The following is a 24,353-nucleotide window of genomic DNA, read 5'->3' as shown; positions in this document are numbered from 1 at the left end:
CGTGAATATGGTTTGGGGAGTTTATATGGAGGGGAAGATTAAGGGAGGATCGGAGGGTAGTGGAGTCAGAGGAGAGAGAGCATGATGAATTGAGATGGAGGTTGAAATCACCATATGGGAAGTCGTTTTGTGCAGCTGCTCATCAAGTTGGACCTCACTTCAGCTTACATGCCCCAAGAACTGGCCGACGAATCTAAACTACTGACCATAATCACCACACACAAGGGACTGTTTGTTTACAACAGGTGTCCGCTTGGCATTCGGTCAGCGGCCGCGATTTTTCAAAGAAACATGGAAAACCTGCTCAAATCCATTCCCTGAACGATTGCATTTCAGGACGACATCCTCATCACGGGAGGAGATGCTACGCCAACTGGACCGGGTAGGCCTGCAACTCAAGAAGTCTAAGTGTGTGTTTTTGGCTCCCGAGGTCGGGTTTCAGGGCAGAAGGGTTGCTGCAGACGGGTTTCGGCCCACCGAATCCAAAACGGAGACGATTCGACAAGCGCCCAGGCCCTGCAACACATCGGAGTTGCGTTCATTTCTGGGACTCTAGAACTATTTCGGGAACTTTCTGCCGAACTTAAGCACATTGTTGGAGCCGCTACACGTGCTCCTGCATAACGGTTGCGATTGGTTTTGGGGAGACTGTCAGGAACGGGCTTTCAATTGGGCGCGGAACCTACTTTGTTCAAATAAGTTGTTGACCCTGTACGACCCCCGTAAGAAATTGGTTCTGACATGTGATGCATCGTCCTATGGGGTTGGATGCGTGTTGCAGCAGGGTAATGCTGAGGGCCAACTACAACCTGTGGCTTATGCCTCCAGATCGCTCTCTCAAGCTGAACGGGGATATGGGATGGTTGAGAAGGAAGCACTCGCATGTGTCTATGGGGTGAAAATGATGCATCAGTACCTTTTTGGCAGGAGGTTCGAATTAGAAACGGACCACAAGCCGTTAACATCCCTGCTGTCAGACAGCAAGGCTGTCAATGCCAATGCGTCAGCTCGCATACAGCGGTGGGCTCTCACGCTCGCTGCGTATGACTACACCATCCAGCACCGGCCCAGCACCGAACACTGTGCTGACGCGCTCAGCAGGCTTCCACTGGCCACCACTGAAGGGGCAGCGGAGCAAAGCGCTGAGATGGTCATGTCTGTCGATGCCTTTGACAGCGCAAGCTCCCACATCACAGCCCGCCAGATCAAAATCTGGACAAACAGAGATCCCCTCCTATCCTTGATTAAGAAATGTGTCCTGACTAGGGATTGGGTTTCACAGACGGTCTCCATCCCAGCTGACTGCCTACTATGGGGCAGCCAGGTAGTCATGCCCCAGAGGGGCAGGGAAGCATTCATCAGCGAACTCCACAGCGAGCTCCCAGGCATCGTTCTGATAAAGGCCATTGCCCGGTCACGTGTGTGGTGACCGGGAATTGATTCAGACCTGGAACACTGTGTTCGCAGGTGCATGATATGTGCCCAGCTAAGTAATACCCCCAAGGAGGCCCCGCTCAGCCCGTGGCTCTGGCCTACCAGGCAATGGTCACGAATTCACGTAGACGACGCAGGCCCGTTCATGGAAAAAATATTTCTCATTGTGGTTGATGCATACTCAAAATGGATCGAGTGCATCATTTTGAATTTGTGCACGACATCCAGCACCGTGGAGAGTCTGCGCGCGGTTTTTACGACCCACGGCTTGCCGGACATCCTTGTTAGCGATAATGGCCCATGTTTCACAAGCTACGAATTCCGGGAGTTCATGTCGGGTAATGGCATTAACCATGTCAGGTCAGCACCGTTCAAGCCGACCTCCAATGGCCAGGCAGAACGTGCGGTCCAAATCATAAAACAAGGCATGCTCTGGATTCAAGGACCCTCCCGTCAATGCCTCCTATCGCGCCTCCTGCTGGCCTATAGGTCCCGATCGCACTCGCTCACGGGGGTCCCGCCCACGGAGCTACTCATGAAAGGAACACTCAAAACTCGGCTGTCCCTCATTCACCCAGTCCTGTCCGACATTGTTGAGGGCAAGCGCCAGTCCCAAAACGAGTATCATAACCGAAATTCAAGGGGGAGATGTATAGAAATTGATGACCCCGTATTTGTTCTCAATCACACTTTGGGGCCCAAATGGCTTGAGGGTACTGTAATGGACAAAGAGGGGAATAGGGTCATAATGGTTAAACTTAACAATGGGCAGATATGTCGCAAGCATCTGGACCAAGTAAAAAAAAAGGTTCAGCATGGACACTGAGGAACCTGAGGAAGATTATGAGATGGTATTCACACCACCGCCAGTGAACGAGCAACAAGAACATTCAGCAGCATGCACAGTCCCTGCGGTCAGCCCGGACAGGCCAGAATCACCACAGGTGACAGACACGCATACCAAGGCTCAACAACCAGAGCCCCAACTGTGGCGCTCCACGAGAGAGTGCAGACCACCCGAGAGATTTAACCTATGATCCCAATAAAATGTTGGGGGGAGGTGATGTCATGTATGTAACCTTTATGTAACAACACTGCAATACTGTATATACGTAAGAAATGCACACCTTGACCACAGGGGGTGAACTTGTGGGAGATACTCCTCACCTGGTCATCCAGGTATATAAAGGGAGGTTCCACGCAGGGTCATCACTTCTTGGTCCTGTGAATAAAGGTTCAGGACATGGAGTGACCTTGTCCATAGAATGTGCCTCGTGTGGATTTGTGGTATTGTGTAAGGACTTTACAGAAACATACAAGATTCTGATGGGATTGGACAGGTTAGATGCGGGTAGATTGTTCCCGATGTTGGGGAAGTCCAGAACCAGAGGACACAGTCTTACGATAAGGGGTAGGCCATTTAGGACTGAGATGAAGAGAAACTTCTTCACTCAGAGAGTTGTTAACCTGTGGAATTCCATGCCGCAGAGAGTTGTTGATACCAGTTCATTGGATATATTCAAGAGGGAGTTAGATATGACCCTTACGGCTAAGGGGATCAAGGGGTATGGAGAGAAAGCAGGAAAGGGGTACTGAGGGAATGATCAGCCATGATCTTATTGAATGATGGTTCAGGCTCGAAGGGAAGAATGGCCTACTCCTGCACCTATTTTCTATGTTTCTATGTTTCTAAGGGCAGCAGTGCTGCCAAGCCACAGAAAGGGTATCGACTCAGCAATCGGCTGACAAAAAAAAAGATGGCAGCTGTGGCAGTAGGTCCTCCTCTTTAATGGCAGCTGCACCACCATTTTGCAAGTATTCCAAACACAATGTATCGATAGAAAAAGCTGCTGGTGGCATCGAGTGGCGGCAGCAAGATTTTCTCGGCAGAATTTTGCGATCGGGGGGGGAACATCGGCGGTGCGCGCTCTGATGATGCAGTTAGGACAGATCGGCAGCAGCGGAGTGCTACTGGGGGGAGCAGGACCCCAGCGGGATGCCACAGGAGCAGAATTTTCAACATGGCGGCCACTCCATGAAAATTCGGCAGCCATTGCATTCCGCAGTGTGGTCGCCGATTTCCGGCGGTATCAGGCCTTAAGGGAAGGGGCAATTTCGGCCCCACTATATCTGAATGCGTGAAGCATTCGCAAAAAAATTAATGAATTCATAAATAGAAATTAATAGGTTTGATCTAATAGCCATTACAGAGACGTCGTTGCAAAGTGACCAAGGTTGGGAACTAAATATTCCAGGATACTTAACTTTTAGAAGAGATAAGCGAAATGGAAAAGGAGGAAATATAGCCCTGATAATAAAGAATGGGATAAAGACAATAGTGAGAAAGGATCTTAGCTCAGAATATCAAGAAGTAGAATCAGTTTGGGTGGAACTAACAAACAGTTAGGGGCATAAAACATTGGTGGGAGTTGTTTATAGGCCCCCAAACAATAGTTGTATTGTAGAGCAGAGTATAAATCAGGAAATTAGAGGCGCATGTAGCAAGGATGATACAGTAATCATGGGGGTCTTTAATCTACATATAGACTGGACAAACCAAATTTGCCATAATAGTGTGAAGGCCGAATTCTTGGAATGTATATAAGATAGTTTTCTATATTAGTATGTTGAGGAATCAATGTGGGAACAGGGTATTTTAGATCTTGTATTGTGCAATGAGAAATGAAGAGTGACCATATTATGATAGAATTTTATATTGAGTTTGAAAGTGATTTAGTTCAATCTGAAACTCGGGTCTTAAATCTAAACATAGCAAGCTACGTAGGTATGAGGGACAAGTTGGCTAAGATAGATTGGAAAACTACATATGATGGTAGACAAGCAATGGCTAGCATTTAAAGAACATAATTTACAACAAATATACTTCCTTTAAGGCACAAAAACCCCACAGGAAAAGTGCTCCAACTGTGGCTAACAAGAGAAATTAAAGATAGTATTTAGATCAAAGGAAGATGCTTATAATGTTGCCAAAAAGAGTGGTGAGCCTGAGGATTGGGAGGATTTTAGAATTCAGCAAAGGAAAACCAAAAAATTGATAAAGAAAGGGAAAATAGAATATGAGAGGAAACCAGCAAGAAACATAAACACAGTCTGTAAAAGCTTCTATAGGTATGTAAAAAGTTAAAGATTAATGAAAGTAAATGTGGGTCCCTTACAGGCTGAGACAGGAGAAATTATAATGGGGAAAAAGGAAATGGCAGAGAAATTAAACAAATACTTTGTGTCTGTCTTCACGGAAGAAGACGTAAAATACTTCCTGGAACTAGTGGAGAACCAAGGGTCTAGCGAGAATGAGGAACTGACAGAAATTAGAATTAGTAAAAAAATAGTACTGGAGAAATTAATGGGACTGAAAGCCGATAAATCCCCTGGACTTGATGGCCAACATCCTAGGGTTTTGAAAGAAGTGGTTATAGAGATAGTGAATGCATTGGTTGTCATCTTCCAATGTTCCATAGATACTAGAACGGTTCGCATGGATTGGAAGGTAGCAAATGTATCCCCACTATTTAAAAAGGAGGGAGAGAGATAACAGGGAACTACAAACCAGCTAGCCTAACATCAGAAGTGGGGAAAAGGTTAGAATCTATTATTAAGGATGTAGTGATAGGGCACTTAGAAAATAATAACAGGATTGGGCAGAGTCAACACAGATTTATGAACAGTAAATCATGTTTGATAAATCTGTTAGAGTTTTTTGAGGTTGTAACTAGCAGAATAGATAAGGAGGAACCAGTTGTTGAGGTGTATTTGGAGTTTCAGAAGACATTCGATAATGTGTCACGCAAGAGGTTATTAAACAAAATTAAGGCTCATGGGATTGGGGGTGATATACTCCCATGGATTGAGGATTGGTTAACGGACAGAAAACAGAGTAGGAATAAACGGGTCATTTTCAGGTTGGCAGGATGTAACTAGTGGCTGCCGGAAGGATCAGTGCTTGGGCCCTAGCTAGTCACAATTTATATCAATGATTTGGATGAGGGGACCAAATGTAATATATACAAGTTTGCTGATGATAAAAAGCTGGATGGGAATGTAAACATAGAATCATAGAAAATAGGTGCAAGAGTAGGCCATTCGGCCCTTCGAGCCTGCCCATCATTCAATATGATCATGGCTGATCATGCACTTCAGTACCCCATTCCTGCTTTCTCTCCATACCCCTTGATCCCTTTAGCCGTAAGGACCACATCTAACTCCCTTTTGAATATTATCTAATGAACTGACCTCAACAAATTTCTGTGGTAGAGAATTCCACACGCTCACAACTCTCTAAGTGAAGGAGTTTCTCCTCATCTCGGTCCTAAATAGCTTACCCCTTATCCTTAGACTGTGACCCCTGGTTCTGGACTTCCCCAACATCGGGAACATTCTTCCTGCATGTAGCCTGTCCAATCCCGTCAGAATTTTTTATGTTTCTATGAGATCACCACTCATTCTTCTAAATTCCAGTGAATATAAGCCTAGTCGATCCAGTCTTTCTTCATATGTCAGTCCTGCCATCCCGGTCATCAGTCTGGTGAACCTTCGCTGCACTCCCTCAATAGCAAGAATGTCCTTCCTCAGATTAGGAGACCAAAACTGTACACAATATTCAAGGTGTGGCCTCACCAAGGCCCTGTACAACTGTAGTAAGACCTCCCTGCTCCTATACTCAAATCCCCTAGCTATGCAGGCCAAAATGCCATTTGACTTCTTCACCGCCTGCTGTACCTGCATGCCAACTTTCAATGACTGATGTACCATGACATCCAGGTCTCGTTGCACCTTCCCTTTTACTAATCTGTCACCATTCAGATAATAATCTGCCTTCCTGTTTTTACCACCAAAGTGGATAACTTCACATTTATCTACATTATACCGCATCTGCCATGCAATTGCCCACGCACCTAACTTGTCCAAGTCACCCTGCAGCCTCTTAGCATCCTCCTCACAGCTCACACGGCACCCAGCTAAGTGTCATCTGCAAACTTGGAGATATTACATTCAATTCCTTCGTCTAAATCATTAATGTATGTTGTAAATAGCTGGGGCCCCAGCACTGAACCTTGCGGTACCCTACTAGTCACTGCCTGCCATTCTGAAAAGGACCCATTTATTCCTACTCTTTGCTTCCTGTCTGCCAACCAGTTCTCTATCCACATCAATACATTACCCCCAATACCATGTGCTTTAATTTTGTACACTAATGTCTTATGTGGGACCTTGTCAAAAGCCTTTTGAAAGTCTAAATACACCGCATCCACTGGCTCCCCCTTGTCCACTCTACGAGTTACATCCTCAAAAAATTCTGGAAGATTTGTCAAGCATGATTTCCCTTTCATAAATCCATGCTGACTTGGACCGATCCTGTCACTGCTTTCCAAATGTGCTGCTATTACATCTTTAATAATTGATTCCAACATTTTTCCCCACCAGCAATGTTAGGCTGACCGGTCTATAATTCCCTGTTTTCTCTCTCCCTCCTTTTTTAAAAAGTGGGGATACATTAGCTACTCTCCAGTCCATAGGAACTGATCCAGAGTCTATAGAATGTTGGAAAATGAACACCAATGCATCCATTATTTCTAGGGCCACTTCCTTAAGTACTCTGGGATGCAGACTGTCAGGTCCTGGTGATTTATCGGCCTTCAATCCGATTAATTTTCCTGACACAATTTGCTGACTAATAAGAATTTCCTTTAGTTCCTCCTTCTCGCTAAACCCTCGGTCCCCTAGTATTTCCGGAAGGTTATTTGTGTCTTTCTTAGTGAAGACAGAACCAAAGTGTTTGTTCAATTGGTCTGCCATTTCTTTGTTCCCCATTGTAAATTCACCTGATTCTACTGCAAGGGACCTACATTTTTCTTCACTAATCTTTTTCTCTTCATGTATCTGTAGAAGCTTTTGCAGTCAGAGTTTATGTTCCCAGCAAACTTACTCTCATATTCTCCCTCCTAATTAAACCCTTTGTCCTTCTCTGTTGAATTCTAAATTTCTAATAAAGTGATCAGGTTTGCTGCATTTTTTGGCCAATTTATATGCCTCTTCCTTGGATTTAACACTATCCCTAATTTCCCTTGTAAGCCACAGTTGAGCCACCTTCCCCGTTTTACTTATACGCCAGACAGGGATGTACAATTGTTGAAATTCATCTATGTGATCTTTAAATGTCTGCCATTGCCTATCCACCGTCAACCCTTTAAGTATCATTTGCCAGTCTATCCTAGCCAAATCACGTCTCATACCGTCAAAGTTACCTTTCTTTAAGTTCAGGACTCTAGTCTCTGAATTAACTGTGTCACTCTCTATCTTAATGAAGAATTCTACCGTATTGTCACTCTTCCCCAAGTGGCCTCACACAACAAGATTGCTAATTAATCCTCTCTCATTACACAACACACAGTCTAGGATGGCCAGCTCTCTAGTTGGTTCTTCGACATATTGGTCTAGAAAATCATCCCTTATACACTCCAGGAAATCCTCCTCCACCGTATTGCTACCAGTTTGATTAGCCCAAACTGTATGTAGATTAAAGTTACCCATGATGATTGCTGTACCTTTATTGCACGCATCCCTAATTTCCTGTTTGATGCCATCCCCAACCTCACTATGACTGTTTGCTGTTTTCTGCCCTTTGGTGTTCCGCAGCTCTATCCATACAGATTCCACCTCATCCATGGTAATGTCCTTTCTTAATATTGCGTTAATCTCCTCTTTAACCAGCAACGCTACCCAACCTCATTTTTCTTTCAGTCTATCTTTCCTGAATATTGAATAACCTTGGATATTGAGTTCCCAGCCTTGGTCACCCTAAAGCCATGTCTCTGTAATCCCAATTACATCATATCCGTTAACAACTATCTGCGCAGTTAATTCATCCACCTTATTACGAATGCTCCTCACATTGAGACACAGAGCCTTCAGGCTTGTTTTTTTAACACTCTTTGTCCTTTTAGAATTATGTTGTAATGTGGCCCTTTTGGTTTTTGCCTTTGATTTTTTTGTCCTCCACTTTTACTTTTCTCCTTTATACCTTTTGCTTCTGACCCCATTTTACTTCTCTCTGTCTCCCTGCATAGGTTCCCATTCCCCTACCCTATTAGTTTAAATCCTCTCCAACAGCACTAGCAAACACCAACCCCCCCCCCCCCCCCCCCGCCACCTCTAAAATGTGAGGAGGATGCCAAGAGGCTTCAAGGGGATATAGACAGGCTGAGTGAGTGGGCAAGAACATGGCAAATGGAATATAATGTGGAGAAATGAAAGTTATCCACTTTGGTAGGAAAAATAAAAAAGCAGAGTATTTTTAAATGGTGAGAGATTGAGAAATGTTGGTGGTCAGAAGGACATGGGTGTCCTTGTACACAAATCACTGAAAGTTACCATGCAGGTACAGCAAGCAATTAAGAAAGAAAATGGTATGTTGGCCTTTATTACAATAAGATTTGAATATAAGAGTAAAGGCGTCTTAATTATATAAGGCCCTGGTGAAACCACACCTGGAGTGTACAGTTTTGGTCTCCTTACCTAAGGAAGGATATACTTGCCACAGAGGGAGTGCAACGAAGGTTCACCAGACTGATTCCATGGATGGGGGGATTTTCCTGTGAGGAGTGATTGAGTAGACTAGTCCTATATTGTCTAATATTTAGAAGAATGAGAGGTGATTTCATTGAAACATCAAAAATTCTTACAGGATTTGACAGGGTAGATGCAGGGAGGATGTTTCCCCTGGCTGGGGATTGTAGAACCAGGGTCACAGTCTCAGAATCAGGGATCGACCATTGAGACTGAGATGAGGAGAAATTTCTTCACTCAGAGGGTGGTGAATCTTTGAATTCTCTCCTGGAGGCTCAGTCATTGAGTATAGTCGCTGGAGAAATACCACTAACGATGTATCCGCAAGATCCTACAAATCCCCTGGGAGGACAGACGCACCAACATTAGCGTCCTCGACCAGGTCAAAATCTCCAGCACTGAAGCACTGACCACACTTGATCAGCTCCGCTGGGCAGGCCACATTGCCCGCATGCCAGACACGAGACTCATAAAGCAAGCGCTCTACTCGGAACTCCTTCAAGGCAAACGAGCCAAAGGAGGGCAGAGGAAACGTTACAAGGATACCCTCAAAGCCTCCCTGATAAAGTGCAACATCCCCACTGACAGCTGGGAGCCTCTGGTCAAAAACCGCCCTAAATGGAAGAAGTGCATCCGGGAGGACGCTGAGCACCTCGAGTCTCATCGCCGAGAACATGCAGAAATCAAGCGCAGGCAGCGGAAAGAGTGTGCGGCAAACCTGTCCCACCCGCCCTTTCTCTCAATGGCTAACTGTCCCATCTGTAACAGGGACTGTGGTTCTCGTTTTGGACTGTTCAGCCACCTAAGGACTCATTTTTAGAGTGGAAGCAAGTCTTCCTCAATTCCAATGATGATGATGATGATGATATTCAAGACTGAGATCGATAGATTTTTGGATATTAAGGGAATCAAGGATATGGGGGCAGTGCAGGAAAGTGGAGTTGAGGTAGATCAGCTATGATCTTATTGAATGGCGGAGCAGATTCGAGGGGCCGAATGGCCTACTCCTGTTCCTATTTCTTATGGACTTTCACGGATTGGTGGGATTTAAGCTAGATTTTTAGCTTCATGAGATCCAATTTAAATGCTGCATGTTAATGTTATATATGTGGACTTGTATTTACTCTGTACAGCCACTAGAGGGCTCTTCCCTTGGAGTCCCAAGGGATCCCATAATCCCTTGGGAGCACAGGTATTTAAGGAGGCTTCACAGGTTGGAGAGGCACTCTGGAGACCTGCAATAAAAGATTACGGTCACACTTTACTTTGAGCTCACAGTGTTCAGTCTGACTCTTTCGCCATACAAAACAACTGGCGACGAGATACAGATAGCGAACTCAAAGATGCAGAGAACAGTGGGCATCCTGGAAAAATTTTCGGAGGGAGATGATTGGGAAACTTCTGTGGAGCGACTCGACCAATACTTCGTGGCCAACGAGCTAGATGGCGAAGAGAGCGCTGCCAAACAAAGGGCGATCCTTCTCACCGTCTGTGGGGCACCAATGTATGGCTTCATGAAGAATCTGCTCACTCCAGCGAAACCCACGGAGCAATCGTACGATGATCTGTGCACACTAATCTAAGAGCATTTGAACCCAAAGGAAAGCGTTTTGATGGCGAGGTACTGGTTCTACACTTACAAAAGGTCTGAAGGGCGGAAGTGGTGAGTTATGTCGCCGAGCTAAGACGCCTTGCAGGACATTGCGAATTTGAAGGACATTTGGAGCACAAGCTCAGAGACTTTTTTGTACTTGGCATTGGCCACGAAACCATACTTCGCAAACTTTTGACTGTTGAGACCCCAACCTTGAGTAAGGCCATAGCGATAGCTTAGGCGTTCATTGCCACTAGTGACAATACGAAGCAAATCTCTCAGCACACAAGTGCTGCTACAAGTACTGTGAACAAAGTGATGTTGTTTTTAAATCGTAATGTACAGGGCAGGTCACACATACCTGCAGCTGCACATCCGCAGATGACTCAGAGTCCACCATCAAGGGTGATGCATGTAAAGCCATTAGCACCTTGTTGGAACTTACACGAAAGAACTGATTCCTGTAATCGGCAGTGCTACCGTAAAGTTCTCCTATGATGAAGTGGTGCACAAGCTACCACTAGGGGTGGTACCAGGTGATGATCCCACTCTGCTCGGCAGGAGCTAGCTGGGAAAGATACTCTGGAACTGGGATGATGTCCGAGCGCTATCGCCCGCTGACGACACTTCATGTGCCCAGGTCTTAAACAAATTTCCTTCGCTGTTCGAACCAGGCATCGGGAAATTCCAAGGAGCAAAAGTGTAGATCCACCTAATTCCGGGGGCGCAACCCATCCATCACAAGGCGAGAGCAGTACCGTACATGATGAGAGAAAGGGTAGAGATTGAGCTAGACCGGCTGCAAAGAGAAAGCATCATTTCACCGATCGAGTTCAGCGAGTGGGCCACTCCTATTGCCCACTGCTTAAGGGAGACGGTACCATCAAAATCTGTGTTGATTACAAACTAAATATCAATTGTTTCTCCCTGCAGGACCAATACCCACTACCAAAGGCCAACGACCTCTTTGCAACACTGGCGGGAGGAAAGACATTTATGAAGCTGAATCTGACTTCAGCCTACATGATGCAGGAAGTGGAGGAATCATCGAAGGCCCTCACCTGCATCAACACGCACAAAGGTCTTTTTGTTTATAACAGATGCCCATTTGGAATCCGATCAGCGGCGGCGATATTCCAGAGAAACATGGAAAGTTTACTGAAGTCGGTCCCGCACACCATGGTCTACCAGGACGACAACTTGGTCACAAGTAGGAACACAGTTGAGCACCTGCAGAACTGGAGGAGGTTCTTAGTTGACTCAACCGCGTGGGGCTCAGGTTAAAACGCTCGAAGTACATTTTCTGGCACCTGAAGTGGAGTTCTTGGGAAGCAGGATTGCGGTGGATGGCATCAGGCCCACCAACACGAAGACGGAAGCAATCGAGAATACAACGAGGCCACAGAACATGACGGAGCTGCGGTCGTTTCTGGGACTCTTGAACTACTTTGGTGACTTCTTACTGGGTCTCAGCACAGCTAGAACCACCACATGTCTTACTACGAAAAGGGGGCAAATGGGTTTGAGGCAAAAGCCAAGAAAATGCCTTTGCAAAATCGAGAAAATTGTTATGCTCAAACAAATTGCTTGTGTTGTATGATCCATGCAAGCGTTTGGTACTAGCATGTGATGCATCGTCATATGGCGTCGGGTGTGTATTGCAACAAGCTAATGATTTTGGGAAACTGCAACCGGTTGCTTATGCATCCAGGAATCTGTCTAAGGCTGAGAGAACCTAGAGCATGATTGAAAAAGAAGCATTAGCGTGTGTCCACGGGGTAAAGAAAATGCATCAGTACCTGTTTGGGCTAAAATTCGAATTGGAAATTGACCATAAGCCTCTTATATCCCTGTTTTCCAAGAGTAAAGGGATAAATACCAATGCATCGGCCCGCATTCAGAGATGGGCGCTCACGTTGTCCACATACAACTACGCCATCTGCCACAGGCCAGGCACAGAAAACTGCGCTGGTGCTTTCAGTAGGCTGCCATTGCCCACCACGGGGGTGGGGGGAAATGGCGCAGCCTGCAGATCTAGCCATGGTTATGGAAGCATTTGAGAGTGAGCAATCACCCGTCACTGCCCGGCAGATCAAAACCTGGACAATCCAGGACCTCTTATTATCTCTAGTCAAAAGCTGTGTGCTTCACGGGAGCTGGTCCAGTGTCCCAGTGGAAATGCAGGAAGAGATAAAGCCGTTCCAGTGGCACAGAGATGAAATGTCCATACAGGCAGACTGCCTTCTGTGGGGCAATCGAGTGGTGGTCCCCAAGAAGGGCAGAGACACCTTCATCAATGACTTCCACAGTACCCACCCAGGCATTGTAATGATGAAAGCGATAGCCAGCTCCCACGTGTGGTGGCCCAGTATCGATGCGGACTTAGAGTCCTGCGTTCACAGATGTAATATATGCTCGCAGTTAAGCAATGTATCCAGGGAGGTGGCGCTAAGTTTATGGTCTAGGCCCTCCAAACCATGGTCTAGGGTACACGTCGACTATGCAGGCCCATTCTTGGGTAAAATGTTCCTTGTGGTTGTAGACACGTACTCCAAGTGGATTGAATATGAGATAATGTCGGCTAGCACGTCCGTTGCCAATACTGAAAGCCTGCGGGCCATGTTTGCCACTCATGGCTTACCCGATGTCCTGGTGAGCGACAACGGGCCATGTTTTACCAGTGCTGAGTTCAACGAATTCAAGACCCATAACGGGATCAAACATGTCACATCTACTCCCGTTTAAACCAGCGTCCAATGGTCAGGCAGAGAGAGCAGTGCAAACCATCAAGCAAGGCTTGAAGAGGGTAACTGAAGGCTCACTGCAGACTCGCCTATCCCGAATCCTGCTTAGCTACCGCACGAGACCCCACTCACTCATTGGGATCCCACCTGCTGAACTGCTCACAAAAAGAGCACTTAAGACAAGGCTCTCGTTAGTTCACCCTGATCTACATGAACAGGTAGAGAACAGGCGGCTTCAACAAAGTGCATACCATGATCATGCAAATGTGTCACGCGAGATTGAAATCAATGATCCTGTATTTGTATTAAGTTATGGACAAGGTCCCAAGTGGCTTCCCGGCACTGTCGTGGCCAAAGAGGGGAGCAGGGTGTTTCGGGTCAAACTTTCAAATGGACTCATTCACTGAAAACACTTGGACCAAATGAATCTCATTCACGGACTATCCTGAGCAACCCACCTTGGACCCTACCTTTTTTGATCCCCCAACATACACACCAGTGGCAACCGGCACCACGGTTAACCACGAAGCAGAACCCATCATCCACAGCAGCCCTGCAGGGCCCAACACACCAGGCAGCCCAGCAAGGGCAGCTGCAAAGCAGCCCAGTGAGGGCCCAACAAATGATTGAACAACAACCGCTTTCACACCGAGACGATCAACCAGGGAAAGAAGGGCCCCAGATCGACTCACATTGTAGTTACACTATTGACTTTGCGGCGGGGGGAGTGTTGTTATATATGTGGACTTGTATTTACTCTGTACAGCCACCAGAGGGTTCCTCCCCTGGAGTCCCAAGGGATCCCATAATCTATTGGGAGCACAGGTATTTAAGAAGGCTTCACAGGTTGGAGAGGCACTCTGGAGATCTGTAATAAAAGACTAAGGTCACACTTTACTTTGAGCTCACTGTTCAGTCTGACTCTTTCTTCATTCATAACATTGCAAAGTCGGATTAAATATGAATTCTTAAGTTTACTCTTTCATTTGTTATAGGGGCCTAGCTTAAGTGTGCTTTTAGTCTCTTCATTATTTTCTCTTATTTATTTTCTTGCTGTTTAAAGATGTACAAAATATGAAATAATTTTTACTAATTTTCTCTGATTTTATCTTTTTGAGCTTTACTTTCCCTTGATTTGCTCCAATTTTTGTTGCGAAAATAATAACTAAAAAACACTCGAAAAAAGTTTTTTTGCAAAAAATCGGCAATAAAAATTGACGTAAAAGGTCCTTACTATAATAATTTCTGTTTTCAGAGAAAATGTACAGATTGACACAATGCAATCCCCAAAACACCAATAAAATCCCACATAATTAAAGAAAAAAGAGCTAGGTTTTTTTTTACATAAAATCAGAGCCATTGGCTTTCAAATATTTAAATAAAAAAATCCTTGGTCTTGTGAGGAGCCAGCGTCAAGGGTCTGCGCGGGACACGCCCACTCGCGCCTGCACACACGGCCCCCGCCGGCTTCCAGAGGTCAGTGCGAGGCTTCCTGAGTCATGGCGGAGAGGAAGGCGCCGGTGGACCTGGGGCTGCTGGAGGAGGACGATGAGTTTGAGGAGTTCCCAGCGGAAGGTGAGCAGGATTCACTCCATGGCTCCCGGTTAGATTTTCCTTTCCTCCTGCTCCTTTCTATCCGATTTCCACCCACCACAACGGGCTGCGGCCTGGTCTGTGTGAGGGACAGGAGGCGAGGCCAGGCCTTGGGGCGGCGAGGCCAGGCCTTGAGGCGGAGAGGGAGGGCTTGGGGCAGGCGAGGGGGCGCCAGGCTGTGGGGTGGCGAGGTAGGGAGGAGGGGAGCCAAGCCTTGGGGTGGGGAAGAAGAAGAAGGAGGAGGAGGGGAGCCAGGCCTTGACGTGGGGAAGGAGGAGGAGGAGGGGAGCCAGGCCTTGACGTGGGGAAGGAGGAGGGGAGCCAGGCCTTGACGTGGGGAAGGAGGAGGAGGAGGGGAGCCAGGCCTTGACGTGGGGAAGGAGGAGGAGGAGGGGAGCCAGGCCTTGGGGTGGGGAAGGAGGAGGAGGGGAGCCAGGCCTTGGGGTGGGGAAGGAGGAGGAGGGGAGCCAGGCCTTGGGGTGGTGGGGGTGTGGGAGAGGAGGAGCCAGGCCTTGTGGTATGTGTGGGGGGGGGGAGCCAGGCCTTGCGGTGGGGGGAAAGGGAGAGAAGAGGGGGGGGAGGAGGGGCGCCGGGGGGGGGGGGGGAGGAGGGGAGCCAGGCCTTGGGGTGGGGAGGAGGGGAGCCAGGCCTTGGGGTGGGGAGGAGGGGAGCCAGGCCTTGGGGTGGGGAGGAGGGGAGCCATGTGGGGAGGAGGGAGGTCCTTGTGCATTCCATTTGCACCAGGGGCGGCTGCTGCCCAGCACTACTTCAGGCTCTGGGTAACAGGTGCTGCTGCAGATGTTAATCGTTCTCCACATTTCGCCGCTAAGCAAGCACGGGGGGCAGCTCCTGAGCTTGTGTGTGCGCCATGCATTAGTAACCACATGGGGAAAATCCCTCGTTCATCTACTAGACCTGCGGCCCTTCTTTTCCCAACCATTGCTCCTTCCATTTGTCTCTTTGGCCGTATGGCCAGCTCCTCCTATTTCTTATGTTCTTGGATTCATTACAGTAGTGTATAGGACTGTTGTACTTTACATCATTATATGCTTCAAGCTTTTTGTCCTGACCAATATTTATTCCTCAACCAACAATCCCCAAAACAGATATCTGGTTATTATCACTGCTGTCTGGAAGTATGTTGTGTGCAAATTGGTTGCTGCGTTTTCTACATTACAACAGTCACCATAATCCAGGTCGGTGATTGGAGCGTGAGCAGGTACAGCAGGAGTGGCATCATGATGATGGAGCGGTGAGAGATTGCAGAGTCATGTGAACGGGCCCAGGCGAGGTGAGTTTGGGGCTCAGGAGAGGTGAGGGCCCAGGGGCAGTATGGGCCAGCCCACACTGATGTGTGCACACTAGGTCTGTGCAGCAGAGCTGGTCTCCAGTCATCTTGGTTAATCCTTGCCACTGGACCAAGCCCTAGCTGTCAAACCCATGTGGTAGCTGGTGGACCAAGCCCTAGCTGTCAAACCCATGTGGTAGCTGGTGTGCAATGGCCACCACACGTTTTTTTTTAAATTATGCACAGGTATCTTCCACCCTTCAATATGTAGTTCAGGACCTTGGAATATCAGGTCCCTCATTGTAACACCTATGAACATTTTTGTAAGAGCAAGTCATCCTCGATGTGAGGGACCACCTAAGAAGAGGAGTAACCAGCAGTTTAGTCTCTGCTCAATGAAATCCTGAGTTGTAGCTTTTAGTTTTGGTATTTCTACTACAGCTACTTCCGAATGAGGTTCATGATTGATTCGTTTTGTTTTTTAATGGGGCAGAAACACTGCACATTTGGTTATCTTTTTGTCTCGAACATGTTCTCTCCTAAGGTTCTGTTTTCACTGAAACTGTCTTATTGTCACCCTCCAGGGCTGAGCCAAATTAATTAGAGCTTTGAATGTGATTATTGGTAAACTGTTTGACCATCACTGTCAAGTGCGATCCTGCTCTTAAGGCGCATACACAACTTCCAATGAGGAAATCTGATCAGATGCTTTCCCTGTCTTCCCCAACCAACGACCACTTGGATTTGTATAGCGCATTTAACTCCTAAAACTTCCAAAGCATTTCAGAGGAGAAATGGGTGCTGAGCATTAATAGCTCTCGAGAGTAGATTTGAAAGGATAGTTAAAAAGTTTTAAGGACGCCATTTGGAGGTGGGGTGAAAGGCAACGGGGTATGGGAGAATGTTCTGAGACACGTGAAAGTCCACCACCAATAATGAAGTGAAGGGAAAGATGGTCAGAGTTGGCAAACCAAAGAACATGAACTGGGAAAAAGGTTGACATTGAGGTGTGACTAAGTTGTGGAGTGACTTGTGCATGTGGATTTTGAAGTTCATAGGAGCTAATGGGTGTCAATGAGCATGTGATAGGCAATTGAGTCTTGGAGGAGAAAAAAGCAAAATACCAAAGATGCAAGAAGTCTGAAACAACAAAAATGCTGGATACACTCAGCAAATCAGGCATCTCGAGATAAAACACAAGTTGCTGGCTATGGATGTTTCAACAGAACTGTGCAGTAGAGGACAGAATATGAATAGTTGTTTTGGTTAAGCTGCAGGTTACATAGGATATACGGCCCAACCAATCCATGCCAGCATTTATGCTCCATTCGAGCCACCTCCTGTCTTTACTCTATCAGCAGAAACCTCTTCTCTTCTCCCTCATATATGCTTATCTAGCCTCCCATTAGATGCATCTATACTATTTGCTTCAGTGACTCCCTGTGGTAGTAAGTTAGACATTCTCACCGCTCATTGCTGTGGCTCTGGATAGCACACTCACCTGAGTTAGAAGGTTGTGGATTCACGTCCCACTCCAGGAACTTGAGTACATAAAGCTAGGCTGACACTCCAATGCAGTGCTGAGGGAGTGCTTCACTGTTGGAGGTGCCATCTTTCAGATGAGACATTAAACCAAGGCCCTGTCTGCCCCCTCGGGTGGATGTAAAAGATCCCATGGCACTATTTCAGAGGGCGGGGGGGGCAATATTTATCCCTCAGTCAACATAACAAAAAATCAGATTATCTGGTCATTATCACATTGCTGTTTCTGGATGTTTGCTGTACGCAAGTTGGATGCAGCATTTTCCACATTATTACAGTGACTACACTCCAAAAAGTACTTCATTGGCTGTAAAGTGCTTTGAGACGTCCGGTGGTCGTGAAAGGCATTATATAAATGCAAGTCTTTTCTTTCTTTCTCACTTGGTAAAGTAATTCCTCTGAATTCCCTATTTGATTTCTTGGTGCCTATCTTGTATTGATGGCCTCTAGTTTTGCCCTTCCCCACAAGTGGAAGCACTCTGTCTACTCTTATCAAAACCTTTCATAATTTTAAATACCTCTATTAGATCACCCCTCAGCCTTCTCGTTTCATGGGAAAAGTCTGTTCATCCTTTCCTGATATGTATACCCTTGCATTTCTAGTATCATCCTTGTAAATCTTTTTTGCACCCTCTCCAGTGCCTCTATATGCTTTTTATAATATGGCAACCATAATTGTACACAGTACTCCAAATGTGGTCTAACCAAGGTTCGATACAAGTTTAGCAAAATTTCTCTAATTTTCAATTCAATCCCTCTAGAAATAAGCCTAGTGTTTGGTTTGCTTTTTTATGGCCTTGTTAACCTGTGTTGCTACTTTGTGACTTGTGTATTTGTACTACCAAGATCCTTTGGGGCGGAGGTTAGATTAGCATATGGGGGAGAAGGGAATAGAGGGTTATGCTGATGGATTTGGATGAGGAAAGATGGGAGGAGGCTTGGCTGTAGCTTAAAAGCCAGCATGGACTTGTTGGACCAAATGGTCTGTTTCTGTGCCATATATCCTATGTAATTATCCCCTTTGGCCTCTTCTGGCCAATTAATATAGGGGTAGTTGAAATCCCCCATGATTTTTTTTCCTCATTTCCCTAATTTGTTTGCATATGACTTCCTCCACCTCCCACTATTGGGTGGTCCGTAGACTACCCCTATTTGTGAGATCTTTTATTGTATTTTATCTCAATCCACATGGATTCTATTTCTGTCTTGCTGATATCTGCGACACTTTTCTACTTCCATTGTTATCTCTAATAAGCTATTCCACCTCCTTTTATCCCCCTCTATTCTCAATATGTTAAACCCTAAATGTTTAATTCCCAGTCCTGATTTTTCTGTAGCCATGTCTCAGTAATCCCTACTATGTCTGGTTGAACCTCTCTGGTCCAGCATCCCCGGTACCTGACCGGTGCCAAACTGGAGAATTTTACGAACCATGGGAGGTCAGTATATGACTGTACCGATATACCCTGCATAAGCTTACCGGTACCTGTAGTGTTGCTCATCGCGCTCCTGGGCTATCTTCTTGAACCAATCTTGCAGCTTGGCTTGCCTCATGCATCATGTATTTTGTTTCTTCTTGTATTTTGCCACCCAAGCAAAGTGGCAGTTCTGCAAACTGATGCCGAACCACGGATGTTTCTGGACCAGAGAGATTCAACAGTTCCCCTGTTTTATTACGGACGCTGTCTATTGCAGTACAAACAGTTTAACTAATTTTTAATAGCAGTTCCTCTCACTTGATAACTGTCTTTTTACACTCCTGTTCTATAACTCTTTATTCCTTGGATATCAATGTCCTCCTTTATGCTCTCCTTTCCCGTTTTGTTTATATTTAGGCTTGTTTCATTTCTTGTAGCTCCCTCCTCCCGTCTTACAGGTTTAAAGTGGTGGAGTTCTGGTGACGGCATTGGAAAAGTTGAGCCTGACACCTGTGAGCATATGAACAAGGGTTTCAGCACCGGTAGTCAATATTGCGGACGTGGTGATTCTAGGAAGCCATAGACAATTATAACTCCCTGATGTCACCTTGACTGAGTCAACTAGCTCAGCATTGATTGAGAATCGAACCTGGTCTATTTAGCACAGCTATTTGCTAATTAAGCTTGTCGAGCTGCATTACTGGTATTGATTTCTAAAAGCAGTAAGTTAAAGGCTCATGCTATTGCTAGTTTTAAAACGGACGTAGCGGGAGAAATATAGGTCAGGCTGTCACATTGAGGTTTGTAACTGCAGGAATGGTAGCTGCTTTCAGGTTTTATCGACTTATTTTCTATAAACAGCTGGTGTTTTCAAGATGACTCATGAATAGTTACTTTGCCTCAGTATTTACCAGGCAGACTAATAAGGCGGGCATGACATAAGAGATCTAAATAGATATAAAAAAACATTTATGATAGAATGGGGGAGATAATTGATCAACTAATCAAGCCGAGAGAGGATAAAACCCCTGGATTGCATCTGCGCATATTAAAAAGTTAGGGAAGAGACAGCAGTGGCAATATTACATATATAACACATTATAAAAGGGAATACTGCCAGAGGATTGGAGGACAGCTAATGTTCCTATATTAAAACGGGAGATAGAACAAGTCCAGGGAAATGTAGGCCAGTTAGCTTAATGTCAGTGGTAGGAAAGGTAATGGAAACTACTCAGATGTAATTGGAAAAACATCTAGAAACCTTTTGGTTTATAGCGCAGATTTCAAAAGAGTAGGACACGCTTGTCCAAACTTACTGAATTTTTGAAGAAGTAACAGAGTAGACAAGGCTAATGTAGTGGATTATATTTGGATTTTCAAAAGGCCTTCGTTAAGCTACCGCATAGTGGACTCGTGACTATGGTCACAGCATGTGGAATCGAGACAGGTAGCAGAATGGATAGCAAACTGGCTGCAAAATAAAAGACTGGGGTTAAGGGCAGCTACTCAGATTGGCAAAAGGTGAAAAGTGGTGTTCCACAAGAATTGGTGCTGAAACCACTGTTGTTCAATTTATATTAACGATTTGGACTCAGAAATCGGAAGTACAATTTCAAAATGTGCAGTAGACACCAAATTCGGGTTGTAGTTAACACAAAGGAAGAATGACAAAGTACAAGAAGATATTAATAAACTTGCAGAATTGGTGTGTAATTAACAACTTCATTTCAATATAACTGAGGTGGGGGAATTTGGTAAGAGGAAGAGGCCACAACTGCTTGGATAATAGGCTAAATGGGGTAGATGAGCAAAGGGATCTAAGAGGACAAACCACAAAGTAGTGACGGTGGTTGATAGCCCATGCAAACCGAGCACTGGATTCATTTTTTAAAAGGGATTGAATTGAAATGCAGAGATGTTAGGTTAAACTTGTATAGACCCTTGATTAGACCACACACACAGTACTGTGAACAATTTTGGTCTCCATATTATAAAAGGGATAAAGGCATTGGAGAAGGTGCAAAAATAATTCACAAGGATAATACCAGAACTAAGGTTGTAACTCAGCTGCGGGGTGACCTGATGGAGGTCTTTAAGATGATGAAAAGGTTTGATAGGGTGGAAGTGGAGAAAATATTCCACTTGTGGAGGGAGACCAATACTAGAGGTCATAAATCTAAGCTAGTCACTAATAAATCCTATAGGGACTTCAGGAGAATGTTCTTTACCTAAAGTGTTAAGAATGTGGAACCACAAGGAGTAGTTGTAGTGTCTATCATAGGTGCAATTAAGGGTAAGCCAGATAAGCACATGAGGGAGAGAGCAATAGAAGGATATGCTCAGGGTGGGAGGAAGCTCGTGGACATAAAATAAACACTGGCATAGACCAGTTGGGCTGAATGACCTGTTTCTGTGCTGTATACTTGATGAATAACGATTGAGTTATGCTCGTCCCAATGACTGGTGATATTTATGCATTTAAATATTTGTATCTTTTTACCTGCGTTTAGCTCAGATTTCATCCTGAAATTGAAATCTTTGTCATTATGGTGTTACCATTTGCTTATCATTTCCACTAGTCTTTCTTTACATCAATGTTGCTGAGCATCTTGAAATGCCATTTATGTACTTTTGAGTGAAGGTGGCTGAGCAAATTGAGAATATGAAGTAACTGACATTGGAATAATTGCTGTGTCATCGCTAGCTACTTATGAGTTCAGGTATGAAACAACTAGTCCCATGGATGTAATGTTACGTGGCGTATAGAAGTCATACTAGAATGCTATATTTTTATGGTTAAGGTCCAAAAGTTGTTCACTTTCACCAATGAACGCATAAAGAATTTAACAAAGTTGTTATAAATGTACTTTGTATAAAACTTGCACTGATCGTCACTTTTTTTTCAATCTTCAAAATAACATCTAATAAATGTTTAGACATTATTGTCATGGTATAACAGATGTAGGCATTATTTTGTGAGGTTCATCCACTGGATTCATGTTAAATTTATGCCCTCCAGTTGATGAAATTTTGCTTTGTCAAGATGTTTACTTATGAGCAAAGAAAGCCTAAATTAAATGATCCCATCCATTATGAATATAAATATTTGCCCTAGTTACTTTTAGGAAAATATGATTTGTGTACTTATCACTTGATGAAAAGGACTCCGTGCCTCAAGAGTGGAAATCAATGACCTGAGTATTCAAATTGTACCTGAAATTGATCTCTGCTGCAGAAACTTACTTTTATGCATTATCTGACCATTTAGTGGATAGTGTTGCACCACTTAGATATAAATTGGATTTTATTTTAACATTGGATATATATCTTAATAAAATTAGCACTATTCAATAGTAAGATTAATGTTTGATATTGCTGCCCTTGCACAAATGCACCAGACTGTGAAATGCTTAAGTCTACTTTAATTGCAGACTACTTTGAAATTGCAGTTTACAAACACTTGTATCAATGGTTTTAAAAACTAGGAGTCAGCCACTGAATAACAAGGAATACTTTTGCTACAGCTCAACATATATTTTGTAATTCCCTGTGCAGATGGATAATTCTTCCATCAACTGTAATAGATCCATGAGAATGAGTCTGCAAATACGCTGTTATGGTTGTTGCAGAAGTTTCTAACACAGGAGGCAGCCATTCTGTCTGTGTCTGCTTTTTGCTGGAGCAATCCATTGAGGTAAATTTGGTGAACCACTCCTGTTTGGATTTTAGGTCTCTGTATTAACCATGAAAATCAGCAGTACTAGAGGGGCTGGGTACCTAATGTGGAGTGTAAAATGGGGAAAGCAACAAATTAAGGTTGTCATTCTAAAATTGGATTTTAAAAATCCAGCAAACGAGATATAAAAACAGAAAAGGCTGGAGATACTCAGACCAGGCAGCATCTGGAGAATGGAAAAAGGTTAGGTTAACATTTCAGGTCTATGATCCTTTGTCAGAACTGGAATATGTTACAAATGGAACAGTTTATAAGGAGGAACAGAGCCAGGAAAAAGGGATTGGGGATTTTTTTTAAATGACCAAATATACAAGTAAATAAAAAATGGTTTGTAAAGTGATTCAAGAGGAGATGATTAAGTGATCGAAGTGATAGTACTAGACAAAAGAAGGCTTAATGAGAGAAATTAAAGAAAATAGATATATTGTAACCCAAAGGATGAGTTGGTTAAAACAGAATAGCAAAATGGGAGGGATGCTTGGAAAAGCAAGCTCCATTGGCCCAGGGATGGGGTGGAAGAAAATGGCTGGTAGACACTAGGGGAGTACAGCCCACCCTGCTGACCATGTACCCCATCCTAAGCGCCAGCCCACAACCATCCCAATCCCTGGAAGCACTTGTACACCCATGCTGCATTACCAGCACCTGCTGTCGGAGAGAAAATAGGAACGCGGGTAAGGTCTGAATTTGTTGGTCATTTCTTTGGCCAGAGGGAGGCAAAATATCTAGTTCAGAGTTGAGGTGTTACTCAAGCTTACGTTGAGCTTTATTTGAACAGTGTAGAAGGCCAAGGACAGAGGTGAGAGTGGGACAGAGAATTGAAGTGGCGAATAACCGTGAAGGATCACTATTGCGGACAGATCGGAGCTTACTACAAAGAAACAGGTCATTCGGCCCAACTGGTCTATGTGGTGTTTATGCTCCACGCGAGCCTCCATCCATCTGTCTTGGCTCCATATTCTTTTATGCCCTTAGATAGATTTTTGCTAGCCATCTCAAATTTAAAATTATTAATTGAGATAGAATCTACTGCTTTTTGTGGGAGAGTTCCACACTTCTACCACCCTTTGCATGAAGAAGTGTCTTGTAGTTTCTCTCCTGAATGGCTGAACTCTGATTTTAAGGTTCTGTCCCCTTGTCCTAGACTTCCCCGCCAGCAGAAAATGGTTCTCTCTATCCTGTCAATTACTTTCAAAATCTTACAAACCTCAATCAAATCAACCCTTAGCCTTCTATATTCCAGGGAATACAAGCCTAGTTTATGTAATCTCGCTTCTTAACCGAACCCTTGGAGCCCTGGTAACATTCTGATGAATCTGCACTCCTTCCATGACCAATATATCCTTATAAGATGCAGTGCCCAGAACTGTACACAATATTCCAGGACTTTGTATAACTAGCAAAACTTCCACCTCTTTAT

The 24,353-nt window shown here is 44.8% G+C and overlaps 1 protein-coding gene across 5 annotated transcripts in view; it reads left to right on the top strand.

The window, feature by feature from the left end:
- Positions 1-24,353, top strand: part of sem1 (SEM1 26S proteasome subunit) — a 101,175-nt gene that overhangs the window by 36,420 nt on the left and 40,402 nt on the right. Inside the window, exon 1 of one of the 5 annotated variants that reach the window (XM_070881057.1) lies at positions 14,782-14,931. The exons of 3 other annotated variants lie outside the window; for them this stretch is intronic. In XM_070881057.1, coding sequence (XP_070737158.1) covers positions 14,856-14,931 — 76 coding nt within the window. In that variant the 5' untranslated portion in view covers positions 14,782-14,855. Of the gene's footprint in view, positions 1-14,781; positions 14,932-22,771; positions 22,892-24,353 lie in introns of those variants that run through there. One more of the 5 variants, XR_011593354.1, reaches the window with a different exon arrangement.

This window comes from Pristiophorus japonicus, chromosome 5 (genome assembly GCF_044704955.1).
Source record: "Pristiophorus japonicus isolate sPriJap1 chromosome 5, sPriJap1.hap1, whole genome shotgun sequence".
Classification (NCBI taxonomy): Eukaryota; Metazoa; Chordata; class Chondrichthyes; family Pristiophoridae; genus Pristiophorus; species Pristiophorus japonicus.
The sequence above is the reverse complement of the archived record's forward strand: the minus strand, read 5'-3'. Positions and strand labels throughout refer to the sequence as shown.